The sequence below is a fragment of the Erythrolamprus reginae genome, chromosome 2 (genome assembly GCF_031021105.1).
Source record: "Erythrolamprus reginae isolate rEryReg1 chromosome 2, rEryReg1.hap1, whole genome shotgun sequence".
Lineage (NCBI taxonomy): Eukaryota > Metazoa > Chordata > Lepidosauria > Squamata > Dipsadidae > Erythrolamprus > Erythrolamprus reginae.
This window is the reverse complement of record NC_091951.1, coordinates 80,032,420-80,051,670: the sequence shown is the minus strand read 5'-3', so window position 1 is coordinate 80,051,670 and position 19,251 is coordinate 80,032,420. Positions and strand designations below refer to the sequence as shown.

Below are 19,251 nucleotides of genomic sequence, written 5' to 3'. Positions count from 1 at the left end.
TGACGGCAGAGGTGGGTTTCGAGGAGCTTGCGAAAGGCAAGGAGGGTGGGGGCTATTCTAATCTCTGGGGGGAATTGGTTCCAGAGGGCCGGGGCCACCACAGAGAAGGCTCTTCCCCTGGGCCCCACCAACCGACATTGTTTAGTTGACGGGACCCGGAGAAGGCCCACTCTGTGGGACCTAGAGTCGGGAATGAGTAGCCTAGTTTCCTGCTAGTAAAATGGGCCATTCTGTCTTAGCAAGTTATGGCCAGAAATACACCATAATTCCACAAATGCTGCTCACTGTTGTATCTATGAGGAATACTGCACATATATTTAGCAGATTATTTCCTGTAAAGGTTTATCCTAAGCACTGGGCAAATACACTCATTTTTTCTTTATCAATTTTTATTTCTGGGTTGCCTATTTTTTACTTACTCCACACTCAAGCATCTCTTTGGTTCTTGCCAATGCTATAGAGTTGCTAGATCTTAATATTTTTTGTCACTGGAAAGTAACTCAAATTTAAGTATCTCTCTAGTGGTGGGCAATATTTGACACAAATGTGTGTGTGTGTGTGTGTGTGTGTGTGTGTGTGAAAGAGAGAGAGAGAGAGGGGGGAGCAGAAAGTGATAGAGAGAGCATATGTGTATACATTGATGAATTTGAAACCTACAGTGGTACCTAGAAACGGGCAATATTCCTGGTAAAATCACTTTGTTTCAAAAGGCAATTCTCAAATGTATTGTTAGAAATGTTGTAAGAAGCAAAACAAATATTGCATAAATAAAATGGTTATGTCATTTTTCATTAGGTCTGTCTTTATAGACAAATACTGTAATTAGTACATTTTGTTGAAACAATATATTCCACTCCAGTACAGCTCTGTAATGTTGCCACCTAGCGTTCATAAGCATCTTAGAGCAAACAATAAAGTCTTCCTTAATTAACAGGAAAGGACTTAATTGCTACTAGCCTAAAAGATGAAAAGCGAAGAAAATAAGTAAAATGGTCGATGTTAGTTTAGTTAACTGTCTATTTGCTAATTGTATGCCTTGCAAATGGATTACATTTAGAAGGGAAAAAAGGGAAATACATTTTCTATAAAATAAGAGTGGAAACTCTTTTTGTCAACATTTCCCATATATTGGCAAGGGATCAGGTTATTTTTCTATTCCCCATCACTCTTTCTTGGTCTGCCAAGCCAGACGCTGAGAAGTAATACTTTTGCTGGAAGCCCAGCCACATCTATAAAGAAGTTCTGAAATAATGTTGAAGACCACATGACATTCTCCCTTTGAGTTTGCCAATTTTCCGTTCTCATTGTCACGCTGTGTATTACCAGCCCCAGAGACATTCAGTAATAAAAATAGTTAACTCTGCTGTATGTTAATTTAGCTCCGCCCACTGTGATGTAAATCCTGTCTAGATAGTCAGCGTCACTTCCTCTCCTCCTGATGAAGGAGAAAATCTCCATCTTGCTTTTAACTCTCTAGCTATGTAGACGTGCATTAACAGCCTGTGAGCAGGCATAGCTGATTTATTGTTTTTCTATTAATAAAAGTAACTTCTTTTTGAAGCTTTTCTGTAACTTTATTCATTACCTCCGGATTAGATCTATTTGCAGCTCACGCGGGCTGTGATTGATCAGCTATAATCTGACACTCATACTTCAACTCCAGAACATGTAAGAGAAGTTGTGGACTTGGAAAAGGAATGTTTGTTGGTCATGAGAGAGCTCTGTTGTGAGGAAAGGAATAGTTACAGGAGCTGAATCAGACATACACATTCTCAGTCTCCTTGAGTTGTTGCTGAACAAGTATGTTCTTACCATTACAATAAATGTGGGCTATGAACATCTAGCACAGCAGACAAAAATCAAACTAAACTTTTTATTATTTAAGCCAAAATCCTATATGCATATTTGCTTTATTCTGAGACTGGAATAGTTAAATCAGTGAGGTCTAGAATAATTAATGATACAATAGTGATTGGTCTCATTTGTGACAATGATGAATCCGCATACAGATGGGAGGATGAATAACTTGCCTCATGGTGCAACCAGAACAATCTTGAACTGAACACTCTCAAAAGCATGGAAATGGTGGGAGACTTTAGGAGAAACCCACCTCTTACAATACAACACAGTATCAATAGTAGAGACCTTCAAATTTCTATGTTCTGTCATAGCTCAAGACTTAAAATGGTCACCAAACATCAAAAACGTCATCAAAAAAGCACAACAAAGAATGTTCTTTCTGCACAAGCTCAGAAAGCTCAAATTGCCCAAGGAGCTGCTGATACAGTTCTACAGAGGAATAATTGAATCTGTCATCTGCACCCCTGTAACTGTCTGATTTGGTTCTGCAACCCAACAAGACTTCAGAGGATAATCAGAACTGAAGAAAAAAAAATTGCTACCAACCTGTCTTCCATTGAGAATCTGTATACTGCACGAGTCAAAAAGAGGGCTGTGAAAATATTTAGACACCTCACATCCTGGACGCAACCTGCTTTAACTCCTACCCTCAAAAATGATGCTATAGAACACTGCACACCAGAACAACTAGATACAAGAACAGTTTCCCCCCGAATGCCATCACTCTGTTAAACAAATAATTCTCTCACCACTGTCAAACTATTCACCAAGGCTGCATTACTATTAATATTAATCTCATCATTCCTATCACCCATCTCTTCCCATTTATGATTGTAACTTGTTGCTTGTATCATAGTATGCTTGTTTCCTAATATGATTTGATGTCTTATTTGTACCTTACATCTATCATTATGTGTTGTACCTTATGATTCTTGACAAATGCATATTTTCTTTTTATGTACACTGAGAGCATATGCACCACAGACAAATTCCTTGTATGTCCAATCATACTTGGCCAAAAAGAATTCTAATCTAATTGGGGGGGGCTGAGTAGAGTCTAACACCTTCTTGGTCATATTTCCATGGTCCACCAGTAGTTTAGGAATTTAAATCTGATCTGTAAAAATGTCCGATAGATATGTACTAAGAATAATTGCAAATAGCAGATTTTGTGCCGGGAATGTAATGTATTGGTTTCATTTCTTCCCTTTTCCTCATATCATTTTTTCAAAAGAAAGGGTAGAACATTGCCAGTATAATAAAATATTTGGCAACCTACCTATCTTGGTATGTTTAACAATAGAAAACGTAGAATACAAAAAATATGACTTAGTAAATATATCTTAGTTAATAATTTATTTTTAAAGGGCTTATCTTTGCAAGTTACTTCATATGATACATAATAAATATTTGATACTGAAGTCATTCTTAGACTTATGACTTTGTTTCACCTATATTATAAACAATATATTCTTAAAGAATTCAAGGCATACAAATCCAATAAATAATAAAAAATAATTTTACTTTTTCCATCAACAATAACCCTCTGAGGTAGATTGGGCAGAAAGACAATGACAGGTCCAAAGTCACCCAACTGGCTTTAATGACTTAATGCAGGCCTAGATCTCAGTCTCCCAGTTTCACGCTTGGTGGTTTAATCACTGGGCCAGACTGGTTCTCATTAATGTGCTCATTAACCAACCATTTTAGAGACTTCCATGATCAACAGGGAAGCAATAAGACGGAATAAGGTTGGCATAAACTACAAATCTGTTTCTTGATATTTAATCTTGTCTGCTATGCTATGTTTGTATTATTGTAATTGCTCTCGTTTTAAAAATTTTGTTCCTCATCCAAAGTTGCTTGGTGAGAGGGGCAGACATACAAATAAAAAAATAAAAAATAAAATAACATAAATAACATAAAATAACATGCGGCCCATGAAACAACTAGTTGCCCTGAGAGATATGAATGACTGTTGAATGAAAGAGATGGGGGGTGTTAATGGGTTGTTTTATTATTGTGGTTATATTTTAATTCTTTTTATTCTGTATTGCTATTTTATTATCCTTGTAAGGCACCCAAAGTCTGCAAGGAGTTGGGCGGTTTAAAAGTTCAATAAATTAAATTAAATCAAATCACAGCAAACACCACAGTTTAAATAGTAATAACATTAGAATTATTTTTTTTTTGCTGCTGTTGCCTCCATTTGTATTTCAATTCTATCCATCTATCCATCACCAAGATCACTGAAAAGCTGCCAGCTATTAAGGTGTTATATTCTGTCCCTTTCACACAATCTAATACCCCAAAAATATAAGCTATATACTGTACAGTGGTACCTCTACCTAAGAATGCCTCTACTTACAAACGCTTCTAGATAAGAACCGGGTGTTTAAGATTTTTTTGCCTCAAGGACCATTTTGCACTTACAAACCCCAGCCTCCAAAACTATAATGGGAAAAGGTAGGGAGAAGCCTCCGTGGGCCTCTCAAGGAATCTTCTGGGAGGAAACAGGACCAGAAAAGGTGGGGAGAAGCCTCCATGGAGGCCTCTCTAGGAATTTTCTGGGAGGAAATAGGGTCTCCCCCCTCCCTGTGGTTTCCCCAATTGCGCGCATTATTTGCTTTTACATTGATTCCTATGTGAAAAGTTGCTTCTTCTTACAAACTTTTCTACTTAAGAACCTGGTCACAGAACAAATTAAGTTCGTAATTCGAGGTATAACTGTACTGTATATTGAGAGGTAGTCATCAGAGACTCTTTAAGGGCAATAATTATATGTACAGCAAATCAAGAGGACATTTTCTATAGTTTCTTCATAAGTCCTTGTTGTCTTAAATCTGTGTGTCTATAGTTGCAATGTCCCAAATATCACTGCAGAGAGTCAATAAGCAAATTGAGAATGAGGTATGGCTTTTTAAAATTCCATAATCAATTCATGCCTTTCATGAATTGGTTCTGGGGTTTAGCAGCATGGAAAACTCAAGCAGAGATTCAAATTCTTTTCTGAAGCAGTAAATTAATACTGTATTCACTTTTCTCATCCAGCACTCTAAATCGCATTACTAAGTTCTTTATCAAGCAGCCCTAAATGAGCTCATTGCCATCTTTATTAGATACAGATAGATAGGTTGTTGTTGTTATTATCTATCCATCTATCTAATAACAATTAATAATAATTTATTAGATTTGTATGCCGCCCCTCTCCGAGGACTCGGAGCAGATAGATGGATGGATAGAATGAATGAATGAATATATATATGTCAAAACATGTACAAGATAATAGGTATGGCATAAACATAAACAAAAGCAAGTAGGTATAGCTAAATCTGGACAGAGATCCAATTCCCACACTACAATTTTAGATGAATCACGGCAACACGGACACAAATAGAGAGGAGGGCCCGCACAGAAGCGGAGCATAGGGTGCAGTGCCACCTGGAGCATATAAGAGGCGCAGGCCTTTTTGCTGCAGAGAAACTGCCCTCTTACGGGACGGAGCCCCCACAAGTGATACCCCTTCCCATCTCCGCCTACCCCCCCCAACCAAAACCCCGCGAGGTTGACAAAGGCACCCGCTTCTTTCCCCCCCCCAGTCCAGCCAAGACTGACCGGTCTTCCAGCCAATAGGAAAATGCACAGCCCCGCTGACGGACGGGCGGCCGCGTGGAAGCGGCGGGGCGGGATTTCCTGAGCGGAGCGGGCCTGTCGGGGTGCGCCAAGGCGCGAGGGAAGGCGGGAACAGGGCTGTAGGGCTGGGCGCGGCGAGGAGGAGGAGAAGAGGAGGAGGAGGAGGAGGGAGGGGGGGGTTGGCCTGGCCTGGGAATATTCAGCCGCCGACATGCCTGGGATAGACAAGCTGCCTATCGAAGAGGCGCTGGAGGACAGTCCTCAGGTGAGGCGACCCCGCGCAGCAGCGGCAGGTGGCGGCGGTGGAGGAGGGAGGGGTTGGCCGGCGCCTTCGGCCCCCTTCCAGTCCCAGAGAGGGAGGCTCCCTTTTGCCCCGCCGCGGCTCGGAGGCCCTAAACAGCGAGTTGCCGCGGCGCTCGGGAGAGGCGAGAAGGGCTCAAGCTACTCGGGCGGGCGAGAAGGGGGGAGAAGATGCGTGTTTCCCGCGGGTAAAATCAGGGCTCCGCCTTGAAACCGGCAGGTGTTGGCAGGTGGCGGGATATCTCGCGTGGAAAAAAGCTTAAGGGCTCCTCGGGGAAAAGGTTGGCTGGGCAGCAGGGAGGGAGCCGTGGCTGTTTTTTTTTCTGCGGGGCTCTTGTGTGTTTGGCGCGTGAGAGAGAAAACAAGCAGTGTGGTACCCACTTGGCACTTGGGTTGTTTTCTTACCGAAGTTCAGGAAGCGTTGCAATAGCATTAGCATTTAGATATCTTAAAATGGCTAAGGTTGAGAAACTCAGCATAATGAGGATGTGTATTTGAACCTCCCCTGAATCTTCTATCTAAAATAATAGCAATAGTACTTCGACTTATATACCGCTTCATAGTGCAGTGCAGCGGTTTACACAGCATATTGCACCCAATAATCTGGCTCCTCATTTTACCGACCTTGGAAGGGTGTAAGGGCTGAGTCAACCTTGAAAATATTGTAAAGAAAAAGAAAAGGGCCTTCTCTGTTTTTGTTCCTTGCATTGTGTCAATTGTTTCAGTGACTGCCTCCCCTCAGGCGCCCTTCCTTCTTCGCCCAAATTGATTTTGATCGGTAGCTTTGAAGTCACACCTTGGCTCTCAAGGACTGAAGAAACCTGTTTGCCTTTGCCAGCATTGTAGGCATAACGATTTGGAATTAGCATATTTTAAGTGTCTCTGAATGTTGAGGATTGAATAAATGGTATGATTATGAATTCCTCTTTTCTTCTGAGATTTACAGCAATAGCATTTAGATTTATATACCGCTTCATAGTTCTTTTACAGCCTTCTCAGCGGTTTACAGAGTCAGCCTATTGCCCCCAACAATCTGGGTTCTCATTTTACCAAGTCTGAGTCAACCTTGAGCCTGGTAAGATTCAGTCTGCCAAACTGCTGGCAGCAGAAATATCTGTCAGTACTGCACTCTTAACCACTCTGCCACCGCAGCTATTTATCACAAATTTATCATTTGTGGTGTACTTATTCTCCAAGAAGTAGTGAAGAGGTCGAAACACATCAGAAGAATGTTATATAGCAAAAGTTGGCACTGTGTCTAGTTAGAAGAACTACTTCCTACTCTGTGAAAGACAGGTAGTCGTCCACTTATAACCATAATTGAGCCCACCGTTTCTGTTGCTAAGTGAAACATTTTGCTAAGTGAATTTTGTCCCGTTTTACTACCTTTCTTGCTACAGTTGCTAAGTGAATCAGTGCAGTTACTGAATTGCTAACACAGTTGTTAAGTGAATCTGGCTTCAGAAGGTTGCTAAAAGGGATCACATGACTCTGGGATACTGCAATAGTCGTAAACATGAATCAGTTGCCAAGGAGGCAGATTTTGATTGTGTGACTATGGAAATGGTACAACGGTCATATCTCATTTTTTTCAATGCTGTTGGAACTTTGAATGATCACTAACTGAACAGTTGTAAGTGGAGGACAACCTGTATTGTTCAGTATCCCATCAGTTGCTGCAAAAAACAAAAAGTAGGAAAATCTTTTAGAAACTTCCTATGATCTGCTGTTGTACACTGTATCTGAGAATCACTTTCCAGTTTTCTTATGATCTTAGCTATAGCAATTATATTGATGAGAAATATAGATAAAATAGAAGTATTTGTTGTCCAAGTGTGATTGGACACACAAGGAATTTGTCTTTGGTGCAAATGCTCTCAGTGTACATAAAAGAAAAAGATACATTTGTCATGAGGTACAATACTTAATGATTGTCATAGAGTACAAATAAGCAATCAGGAAACAATATAAATCGTAAGAATACAAGCAACAAGTTACAATCATAAAGGGGAGGAGATGGGTGATAGGAATGGTGAGAAGTAATAGTAATGCAGCCTTAGTGAATAGTTTGACAGTGGTGAGGGAATTATTTGTTTAGCAAATTGATGGCATTAGTTGTCTTGGTGTGCAGTGCTCTGTGGCAGTGGTCCCCAACCTTTTTTCCACCAGGGACCAGTTTCAGCAAGACAATTTTTCTATGGCCCGGTGGGGGCGGAAAGGGGGTTTAGCTTATCGTTCCATTGTCTCTCTCCCCCCCCCTTTTTAATTTTGCGGGGGAGTTGAGGTGACAGAGGGAGAAAGGGTAGGAGGGGGCGGTTTCCTGTCTCTTTCCCCTCCTGTTCACTCGGGACCGCCGTTTGCCTTTCAGCAGTTCCAGAGGACACACACACACACCCCGTTCCGGCTGGGATTGCAGCAAGGAATCCCAGAGCAGGGGGAGGTGCCTCCACGGACACAGTCACCTTCCTTTGCGATTGCTGCCTGCTTGGAGCGCCCACCAGTGCCAGGTCTGGTAATTTTCTTGCAGCAAGGAATCCTTCCAAAAGAAAATTACCAGAGCTGGTGCTGGGGGTTTCATGGTCACACACACACCCCTGGCTTCGCTCCCACCCAGGACCCCAGGAATAGGGTGGGGGAGCCTAGCAAAAAAAGAGCTGCACAATGCCAAAGCCTTTTCGTTTGAGCTGCAGGCAGAGCGAGGGCTTCGCAAGGAGGAAATAGACCACTTTTGACCAGAGAAGAAAGACAGGAAAGGAAGAAAGCAAGCAAGCAAAGGTTTTCTCAGCCCGAGGCAAATGGCGGTCCCAAGTGAACGTGAGGGGAAAGAGACAGGAAACAGCTTGCCACTCACCGGCTCCACAGCAGCTGCTGACTCCGCGGACCGGTGCAACATGCCTTGCGGCCCGGTACTGGTCCACGGACCGGCGGTTGGGGACCCCTGCGCTATGGAGTCATTTTGAGGGTAGGAGTTGAAACAATTTATGTCCCGGATGTGAGGGGTCAGTAAATATTTTCATGGCCCTCTTTTGGACTCATGCTGTATACAAGTCCTCAATGGAAGGCAGGTTGGCAGAAATTGGGCGTTTTCCCCCTGCAGTTCTGATTATCCACTGAAGTCTGTATCTGTGTTGTTGGGTTACAGAACTAACTGAACTAGACAGTTAGATGAAGCTTTGGTAAAATAATCTTTATTATGAGATTGAGTTCAGTTTTTAAATACCTATATAATGCCCTTAATTTACATATATTTACCTCTTTACATCTTTCTTCTATTAATCTTTACATTCGCCCCACTTTTGAGAATATTTTAAAATTCAGTTTTTAATAGCGTATTCTCCTGCAAGTGCCAGTGATCATTTAAAGATATTACTTCTAATAAATATGCATAGTACATTTTTAAAGCTGCCCATTTAAAACACTCATTGAGATCAAGATTGGCACACTGCTTACAACAATTCAGATTCAACAATTGGATCCCTCAGTGAAGGACCCTTTCCCTTCTTATCTTTTTTGTGTGTGTGCTTTAGTGGAACTTGAAGGATTTCAGAAAAATACTTAACATTTGTGTTGCTTGTTATAGATAATTAATATTCATCACTTTTAAATCAGACATTCAGATTCAAGATAATAAATGCAGTAGTAAATACATTACCCTTTGTTGCACTTGTTCAAAAGTTTAGTTAGTGATGTTCTTACTTATTAGATCCAGATTAATTTTTTGCTTCATTTTCTTATGCAAATACTAATAATTATTTTTATACAAAAACATAAATATTGTTATGTTAAAAGCAATTAAGTATCATTTGGTTACTATATTATATAAAATGTCCTGCCTCCCCTCCTGTCAGGAGCAGGTAAACTACGTTTTAACTTCAAGTTGATATTATCAGCTTCAGGCCTTTTCTGATAAGCATGACAATGATTCAGTTCTTTGTGTGCCAAGGACACCATCCATGCTGTGGTATATGCTGTATCTGTTCCACAGTAGTGTTCAAGATTACAGCAGTGGAGTCTAAAACTTTTTCTTGATCAAAAACATATCCTGTGAAAGATTCTACTTCTTCAAGAGTTTTGGGTATTGTTTGTTCTGCTAAAGACAGAGTGATTCATAGTCATAGAAACATAGAAACATAGAAGTCTGACGGCAGAAAAAGACCCCATGGTCCATCTAGTCTGCCCTTATACTATTTTCTGTATTTTATCTTAGGATGGATATATGTTTATCCCAGGCATGTTTAAATTCAGTTACTGTGGATTTATCTACCACGTCTGCTGGAAGTTTGTTCCAAGGATCTACTACTCTTTCAGTAAAATAATATTTTCTCATGTTGCTTTTGATCTTTCCCCCAACTAACCTCAGATTGTGTCCCCTTGTTCTTGTGTTCACTTTCCTATTAAAAACACTTCCCTCCTGGACCTTATTTAACCCTTTAATATATTTAAATGTTTCGATCATGTCCCCCCTTTTCCTTCTGTCCTCCAGACTATACAGATTGAGTTCATTAAGTCTTTCCTGATACGTTTTATACTTAAGACCTTCCACCATTCTTGTAGCCCGTCTTTGGACCCGTTCAATTTTGTCAATATCTTTTTGTAGGTGAGGTCTCCAGAACTGAACACAGTATTCCAAATGTGGTCTCACCAGCATTCTATATAGCGGGATCATAATCTCCCTCTTCCTGCTTGTTATACCTCTAGCTATGCAGCCAAGCATCCTACTTGCTTTCCCTACTGCCTGACTGCACTGTTCACCCATTTTGAGACTGTCAGAAATCACTACGCCTAAATCCTTTTCTTTTGAAGTACAGTATTTGCTAACACAGAACTGCCAATACAATAGTCAGATTGAGGATTCCTAGTCCTAGTTAGATTCTGTAAAAGTTGCTACTCGTGTATGATCTGTATCTCTAAACATATCCTCAGCATAAACAGAAAGGCATAGTGTAAGACAGTGATAACAAACCTATGTCACGGGTGCCACAAGTGGCAAGCAGAGCCATATCTGAGGGCGAATGAGGCATTGCCCTATATCAGTTCTAGCATGCATGTGTGTGCTAGCAGCTGATTTGGGGCCTTCTTTTCAGCTGTTTTTGCTCTCCCAAGGCCTCAGGAAAGCCTCCTGAATCCCGAAGAGGAGGAAAAACAGCTACCCGGCCTACTAAAAGTATGGAGGCTTCAGTGAGGCCTGTACAAATGCATGGGAAACAGTGGGGGTGGGTGGGTTGTACGCATGCGAAGGGGCAGTGCGGGGGCTGTGCACATACACGGGGAGGGCTTTGCATTATGGATCTAGACACACACACACATACGCTATTACGCTCGCACATACTCTTTTGGCGAGCCAAAAAAAGTTGGCCATCACTGGTGTAGGACTTGCAACATTGCAAGAATATTGCAGTAGAGATTGCTTCCCTTTAAAATACAAGCCATGTCCTTTTCTGGGATATTCCATTCCATCTGCTCCTCCATTCTTTTTCCTGTGTGTCCCACTATTTAGATCTTCAGCAGACTTTGATCATTGAAAATATTCCCATTAAGTTTATTATTTAATTGTCTCCTACTCTTAAATATTTCCTTTAAAAACGCCTTTTTTAATACTTTAGCAAATCTTGGGATTTTCCCAAGCCTATTGATATTTCATTATTGTTTCTGAATGGTACCATTTTGGTATCAAAAGGCAAATAATGAGGTTTCGGTTAGAAAAAGGAATTCAAGAAGTTGATACTTTAAATCATTTATTAAAAACCAAGATTGAAATTTAAGAATGTATTTTAAATGTGATTCCTTGTATGTATAGAAACTTAGGGCTTTCAGACCTAGACTGCAAAGCTAAAGTTCTTTTTATCTCTTTGTTGTTCTGTTGTTTTTAATAAAGTGGAAATTCCTGTAATTCTATAAATATAATTAATTTAAAATTGCACTAAAACTAGTTAAAGCCATTTATCTAATCGGTCTTTTGTAATTTCCATAATTGGGACAACCATCATCCCTGGAAATTTCAGCTAACATTATTTAGCAAAGCTCTCTGTGTTACATTATCTGTATGCCCTCTACTTCAGCATTCTGTGTCCTAGAGTAGCCAGCCTAAATATTTCACAAGGAAGGCCTCCTGAAGGTTGTCTTATCACTGGAAATGTAAATTGTCTTTAAAGAGAGACACTTTAGGCTTTTTGTTTCATATAACTGAGGATCCTATCTGTACAATTTTTAAGCTGTAAAAAAATAGGAATTCACAGTATATACATTCATTCCCAAAATATACTTAGTATTTTGAGTCATTATCAATTAGTTAATGAGAATTTAGAAGGACATTTCATATATATTCATTCTATCCATGCAAATGTAAATTCTATAAACTGTTGTTAGATTCTACAGTATTTATAGCCAGTTAGCCATCCATAAAAGGCAGTGTTCTTATTCTATTACTGTTCAGTTTCCACATAAGTTAGTAAGGAACAGTTTGAAAAGCCAGCATTAAATGATACTTTATGATTATAAAGCTTAACTTGAATTATACTTTATCATTTAGAGAATATATTTATTCTTTGAATTTGTTTTAGCTAGGAATACAACTTTGATATCTCTGTGTGGTAGCCACTAGAATCTTCACCCAAAGGAAATTTTATCATGTAATATAAAATAGATTTCAATATAAAATAGATTTAAACTGTATAGCATTAAATTTTTATAACTGGCAAAAATGTAAAGCTCAAATATTTAATTATTAGGCCCTATCACTTGGTCTTAAAAAGAATAGTAAATGAACTATTTTATTGAAAGGAACTTAAGTATTCTATTACCAGGCCAGCATACTTTATTTTAATGAAGTGCATTTGGACTTAAAAGTGCTTTTAGCCAGGTAACTTTTAGTAATGTGTCAAAGATCAGATAGAAATGTTTTGAATTCTCATTCTGTCTTACCTATAAATAGACATAGAATTTTATTAAATGTAGCTGAAGTAGAGCAGTTTGAATATTATAAAATTGATTTTCTTCTTTTTAGACAAGATCTTTACTGGGTGTATTTGAAGAAGATGCTGCTGCAATTTCCAGATATATCAACCAGTTGTACAAAGCTATGCACCGAATTTATGATGCACAGGTAATTTGACTGTAAAATGCAGAAATTAATTAACCTTCAATCATATTTCCAATTTTGATCACTGATGTAATTGTAAAGATAGTTGTAAACTTACAACCACAATTAAACTCAAAAGTTCCATTGCTAAGGAGTGTGAGTTTTAAGTTAGTTTTATCACATTTTATGGCATTTCTTGCCACAGTTGTTAATTGAATCTTTGTAGTTGTTAAATGAATGTGGCTTTTCCATTTACTTTGTGTCTCAGAAGATTGCAAAAGATGACCACATGATCTTGGGCCACTGCACCCCTATAAATACATGCCAGTTCTTCCGGTTGGGAACGGAGCTACAGTGGGAGGTCCGTGATAGGGCTCTGTCCCCGATGCTCCCTTCCCCCCCCCCCAAAGGTTGCTTTTTGTGATCTGATCGGGCTCAGACGGTCCAATTGAAGAACAGGGGGTCTCCCGGATCCGGAGGAGCAAAACGCCAGCGCTCCGGAGGGAAGGGACTGCCCCGCAGCTTTGGGGAAGGAAAAACCGTGTCTTGGCTTGCTGAAGACACGGCCACAGCAGCACGACCATGCCAGAGGAAGGGAAGACGATCAGAATAAGTCAATTAATAATAAGATCGACAGAGAAGAGCAGAAAAGAAAGAAAAGAAGAAAGTAAGTTATAAAATTAATTTTATTGGTTCCACAACTTTTAAAAGCAATTATTTCTTAAATTAAAAGGGGAACAAAGAGAAGTAAACAAAAACAAATATCCTTGGGCAAAAGGGAACTAGCAGCTGGAACTTCTTTCCTAAACATAAATCGCAAGAACAGAAATAAATATTACCTTTTCCCATCCCTGAAAAGAAATCCAGGGGATGAGGGCAGATGAAGAATGATATATTAAGAATTTAAGACTTTAAAGAATGAAAAAAGAGAATTGAAAGTGGCTACTGTTCCCGGAAGTTTTTTTTTTACTTGCAGAAGGATTGCTTTTTGAAAACAAACAGAAACTAAAATATATATAAAAGTTAAAAAGGAAAGAATAGATATAGTGGAACAGAGAATGCATAATTGAAAATAAAAGACTGAGTTGCAGTGGATTAAACTTGCTTTTTGAAAATTGAAGTTTATATTCGCCTTAAGTAAACAGGAATGGGCCATTTGGAAGAAATCTAAATTGGACTATTTGGAAGAAACCCAGATCATAAACGGATTAACTGTACAAGAAATAAAACTTTGACGTGGACTATAACTGGATTATAAATTTAATTTGGATTATAACTTGATACAATTTGACTGCAACTATAATTTGGATTACAATTTCGAACTTGGATCACACTTTAATATAACTTGGACTTTATTGGACTACAATTGACTTATAACTTTACTTTGGATTTTAACTTGTCATAATTTGCCACAATTCAGACTATATCTGAACACTAATTTGTCTAATTGGATTATAGCTGGACCATAACTGGATTATAATTTCAATTTAGACTACACTCTATTATAATTTGGACCATACTTAAAGACCAACTTTATTCTGGAGGAAGATCCTTAAAATTTTGGACTTCACATCTTGGACTTCACATTAAATATTAAAAACAGAAGAGATGAATTAGATAAAGATTAAAGAAATAAGAAGAAGAACAATCAAGAACTTTAAAAAACTGATTCCAGAAGAAATCTATTTTAAGTGTATTAAAAATTCTTTGGTATATTTGGTATTTTTTTAGAAGCTATACTACATACTTTATTCTATAGTTATTTTGTTGCTTTTTACTTCATTTCTACCCTTTTTTTTCTTTCTTCATTCTTTTTAGATTGTTAAACTATATAATGAATTCCTAATTTTTTAATTTCCTCCCTCTTGGTTTGGTACACCCCAACTTTAAAGAATTTGGTTGTTGTTTTAAAATACTTGATTAAAGTATAAAAATTACTAACTGTTTAACTTTTCAACTAGTATTATTTTTAAAAATCTTATATTATGTTTTATAGTTTTATAAGTTTTATAAAGTTTTATATAAAGTCTTATATTATAAGTTTCCATATTATTAAGTTCTATAATTTTGTGATATTAAGTTATTAAGTTACATATTAGTGTATAAAGTTTAATATAATTAAGTTTTAATAGTATTGTTTCAAAAACACCTCTTTCTTTTCTGTACTTTATATATAGACTAATTGATTAGGTATTAAGTAATAATATTAAGAATATAACAATAATTAAGTTTGAAACCTTGCTAAGTGATAGAATTATGATTTTTTCTTTTTTTAAATCACAGTGAAAAACAAAACTATTAGAATAAGACTGTCTTAATCAGACTTATAGGTGCAATTTTAAATATTGTCTGGAGTTTATTTGGATAATTGAAATTTTATATAGCGGAGTAAGGGAAAATATATAGAAGCTAAAAGTGAGGAATTCTTTTTTTCTTCACTCCAAAAATATATTTCCTTTTTATAATACAGTGTCAGTAAATAGCTGAATGCCAGTTTGGAAAAAAATTAGACTTACTTTAAATAAAAACAAGTCTAGAAATACAAACAGGATGTCAAGTACATCCACCAATATAAAGTCATTCAAAAAACAGATTTCAATTACATCTCTATGTCCACAAGTGTCTCCACTGGCATCCCCAGTTCAACAGAAAACAATTACAAGCATGTTAGCCAAAGAGAAAGATAAGGAGAAAGCAAAGGAGAAACCCCAATCACAACCAACGCTGCAAACAATTCAAGACACATTAGCTGTTATGCAAGATTTTATGCAGAAAACCCAAAATGTAGCAAAACAGCAACGTGATGATCTGAAAGCGGAAATGGGTGAATTGAAGGTTGACACAGGTGAAATGAAGGGAAGGAGGAAAGAACTAGATGACAAAGTAGCAGAAATACAACAGACCCTGAAAGAGAATTGTTGTGGTTGGCTCTGGCCCAGCTCCTGCCCCAGGGAATGTGGAGGTGGATGCAGGGGAAACTTCAACGTGTCACAGGCCTGTGTTATTGCCGACAGAATCAGTTCAGAGTTTAGTTTCCTCTGGCAAAAAAGAAGGTGGGAGTGACTCGGCAGAGGAGGGCTTGGCACACAGCCAAGGCAGTCAATCTTCCTGATCTTCTATTGCTTCAGATGATGACATTTTGGACCCACGCAAGTGCAAAATTATGCGTAGAAGAGACCAAGTAAGAACGTATTACAGGAAATAAGGGAGGCCACCTGTGTTTGGGTGGGGCTCCAGTAATTAGGGCTGCTGCTATAAATAGCAACATGTGGGTTTGGCCATTGTGGAAGAATATCTGTTCACATTTGTCAGGAATCTTGTGTGCTAGACTTTGTTGCTTTTTCACGCCTTTGAAACCAAAGCAGAGCAACGTGTGTGTGTGTGTGTGTGTGTGTGTGTGTGTGTGTGTCTCACTTCATTGGAAGAAGAAGGGGTGTGAAGTTTCTCCACAGCTGCTGGCTAAGTACTTAATGACTGCTTAAGGGAAATTGTACAGACTACCCTTTTTCCAACCTCCGGCTGTGTTTATGTTTGAAGACAGCCAAAAGAATAATTTCATCCAGACTGCCTTCTCCCAACCGTCAAACATGGCGGGGGTTCAGTGATGGAAATCCGCCGGGCCAATTATTTCTCTCCATGGAAGAATTAACAGCCATCACTATTTAGGACTTTTGGCCGACCAAATTCATCCCATGGTTCAAGAACTGTTTTCAGAGGGGGATGCCATCTTTCAAGATGATAATGCACCAATCGATACAGCAAGAATTGTTAAAGAATGGCACGAGGAACATTCTAATGAAGTTCAGCATCTCATCTGGCCACCACAATCACCACACCTCAACATTATTGAGCATTTATGGTCGATTTTAGAGAGTCAAGTAAGAAGTCGATTTCCACCACCACCATCTCTAAAAGAACTGGAGGGTGCTTTAACTGAAGAATCGGCTAAAATTCCTTTGAAAACAATTCACAATTTGTATGAATCAATACCTCAGAGAATTGAGGCTGTATTTGCCACAAAATATGGACCAACACTATATTAAAAGATATTTTGATGATTTATCAAGGTGTTTCCATTTTTCTGTCCATCCCATACGTCAATATATACTGCTCAAAAAAATAAAGGGAACACTCAAATAACACATCCTAGATCTGAATGAATGAAATATTCTAACTGAATACTTTGTTCTGTACAAAGTTGAATGTGCACAACAGCATGTGAAATTGATTGTCAGTCATTGTTACTTCCTAAGTGGATAGTTTGATTTCACAATTTCAATTTGATTTACCTGCAGTTATATTGTATTGTTTAAGTGTTCCTTTTATTTTTTTGAGCGGTGTATTTTGAAAAAAGAATGAAAAAAGAGAAATATAGATTTTGTTTAATATTTTCATGTTAATTGTTTAACAAATAACAGTAATAAATAACTTGTAAATTCTTCAGAAGTTTCTAACAAGAATATATTTTGATGTAAAAGTCCACCTTAAACCTAACTGCAACAGTGTAATTTACCTCCTAAACAGTCAATCTTTATGATTGCCCAACAGGTAAACCAATTAATAATCTGATTTATGCTGAATATCTCTGTCATAAAAAGGATTTTTTTTTATTTCACACAAACAGCCGATTATTAAGCTGTGTGCATGTTTAAGATAATGTTGATCATTTGTGGCCTGCATAAAAACTTACAATTGCATGTATTCTTAAAAACCTTCCCCTCTTCTGCAAGTAATTTTGAATCTATAATCTGCATAGATTAAGGATCCCAAAGATATACAGCACTCTTCTTTTTGCTTGTTGACTTTACTTTCACATCTTTTAGCACAGTTTAATTTTTGTTTTTAGAGAAAGTGCTATTTTTTATTATCATTAATGGGTCATTCACAATTTTGGGAATTTGATTAATTTTTATTTGTTTAGCTAAATCTATGATTACTCTTTTAAAAGTGTGCATGCTGATGTATGACTTTGTAATAAATCATTCCACTTTAAAAATGGGAAACTATAATTGTTACAAAAAGCATGCACAGTTAAAGAAACATTGTTTAACTCTGCTTAATTTATTTTATATTGTACTTCTATTGTCATTTATATTTGAAAAATCTATTTAAAATCAGAATAAATTCTCTTTTTCAGAATGAACTCAGTGCGGCAACACATTTGACTTCAAAGCTTCTAAAAGAATATGAGAAACAGGTAGAGCCCACTTATAAAATTAAAATGTTCTGATCCAAGTTGAATGGGTTAATATGGCGGCCTGATTTTTACAACATATTGGGATAGTTAGTGACTGGATCCTCCAACATGGAAAATTAATTACAGAGTAACCTAATCTTTTTTTGTCTAGTTTGTAGCATCTTCTATAAACTCCTTCTATATGTTTTAATAGTAGCTTAGCACATAGAAATTAAATTCATTTTTCCACTTTCTTATTCATATAAGGCCTATGCACTTTATTTTTGCTCAGTTCTTATTAAGAATTTATTTATCTTATTACATATCTACCCTGTAACAGTCAAATGGCTCTTGGTATCTTACAAAGAAATAAGAGATTAAAACATGCATAGTCTGATTAAAACATGAAAGGTTTATCTATCCATAACAACACAAACCAGAAAATAACAAATAGAAACACAGAAATGGGAAAACATATGAAAATAAGTTGAAACTGCACAATTTTCCTGGCCGAAAGGTGTTTTTGATACCTTTTAAATATATCATGTTTTTCAGAAAATATGACCAAGTCTTATTTTCTTTTAGATTTGAAAATAAGCGCTTGAGTTGAGCTGGACACGCCATGGATATGCTGTTGCCTCTATTCTGACCTTTCGGCTTTTGGGCAAGTGGGAAGAAAATTGGGAGGGGGATTTTCCTGCCTGCCATCCTTCCTTCAGTCTGAACTTGAGGAATAGATGACAGCAAGAAACACCCCCCCTCCCCATTTTCCTTCCGTTCACCAAAAAAACCCTCCAGCTCGCCTTCCAAAAAGAGGGGGACAAACAAAGCAGCTGGCCATGTAGCTGCCAGCTTTGGGAAAGTGGTGCAACATGCAGAAGGGAATGACAAAAGCGGTATTTGCACTGCCCCAAGAAGCCAGTGGGCTTCAGTCAGACAGTTGCCCCCTCCTGCGCTCACGCTGCCATTTGTGCTGGCCACATCCATTCCCCTGGGCTTATTTTCGGGGTAGGGGTAATATTAGGCCCACTCCCCCAAAATTAGGGTGGGGTTATTATTTGGGTGGGTCATGTTTTCTGAGAAACATGGCATATAAATTTAACAAATAATTAGCAACTTAATGGTGCATTAAGATTTATTATTTTCTAGCAATGTTAAATTAGTACAAATTGTTAGACATTTGCAATGTTACTGTGACTTTTTT

At 38.0% G+C, this 19,251-nt stretch overlaps 1 protein-coding gene across 1 annotated transcript in view; it reads left to right on the top strand.

Moving 5' to 3' along the window:
* Window positions 1–5,625: 5,625 nt before the first annotated feature.
* Window positions 5,626–19,251, top strand: part of APPL1 (adaptor protein, phosphotyrosine interacting with PH domain and leucine zipper 1) — a 56,337-nt gene continuing 42,711 nt past the window's right edge. The window contains exons 1-3 of the mRNA XM_070738469.1: window positions 5,626–5,758; window positions 12,797–12,895; window positions 18,009–18,068. Of these exons, the coding sequence (XP_070594570.1) occupies window positions 5,705–5,758; window positions 12,797–12,895; window positions 18,009–18,068 (213 nt within the window). The 5' untranslated portion in view covers window positions 5,626–5,704. The remainder of the gene's footprint in view (window positions 5,759–12,796; window positions 12,896–18,008; window positions 18,069–19,251) is intronic.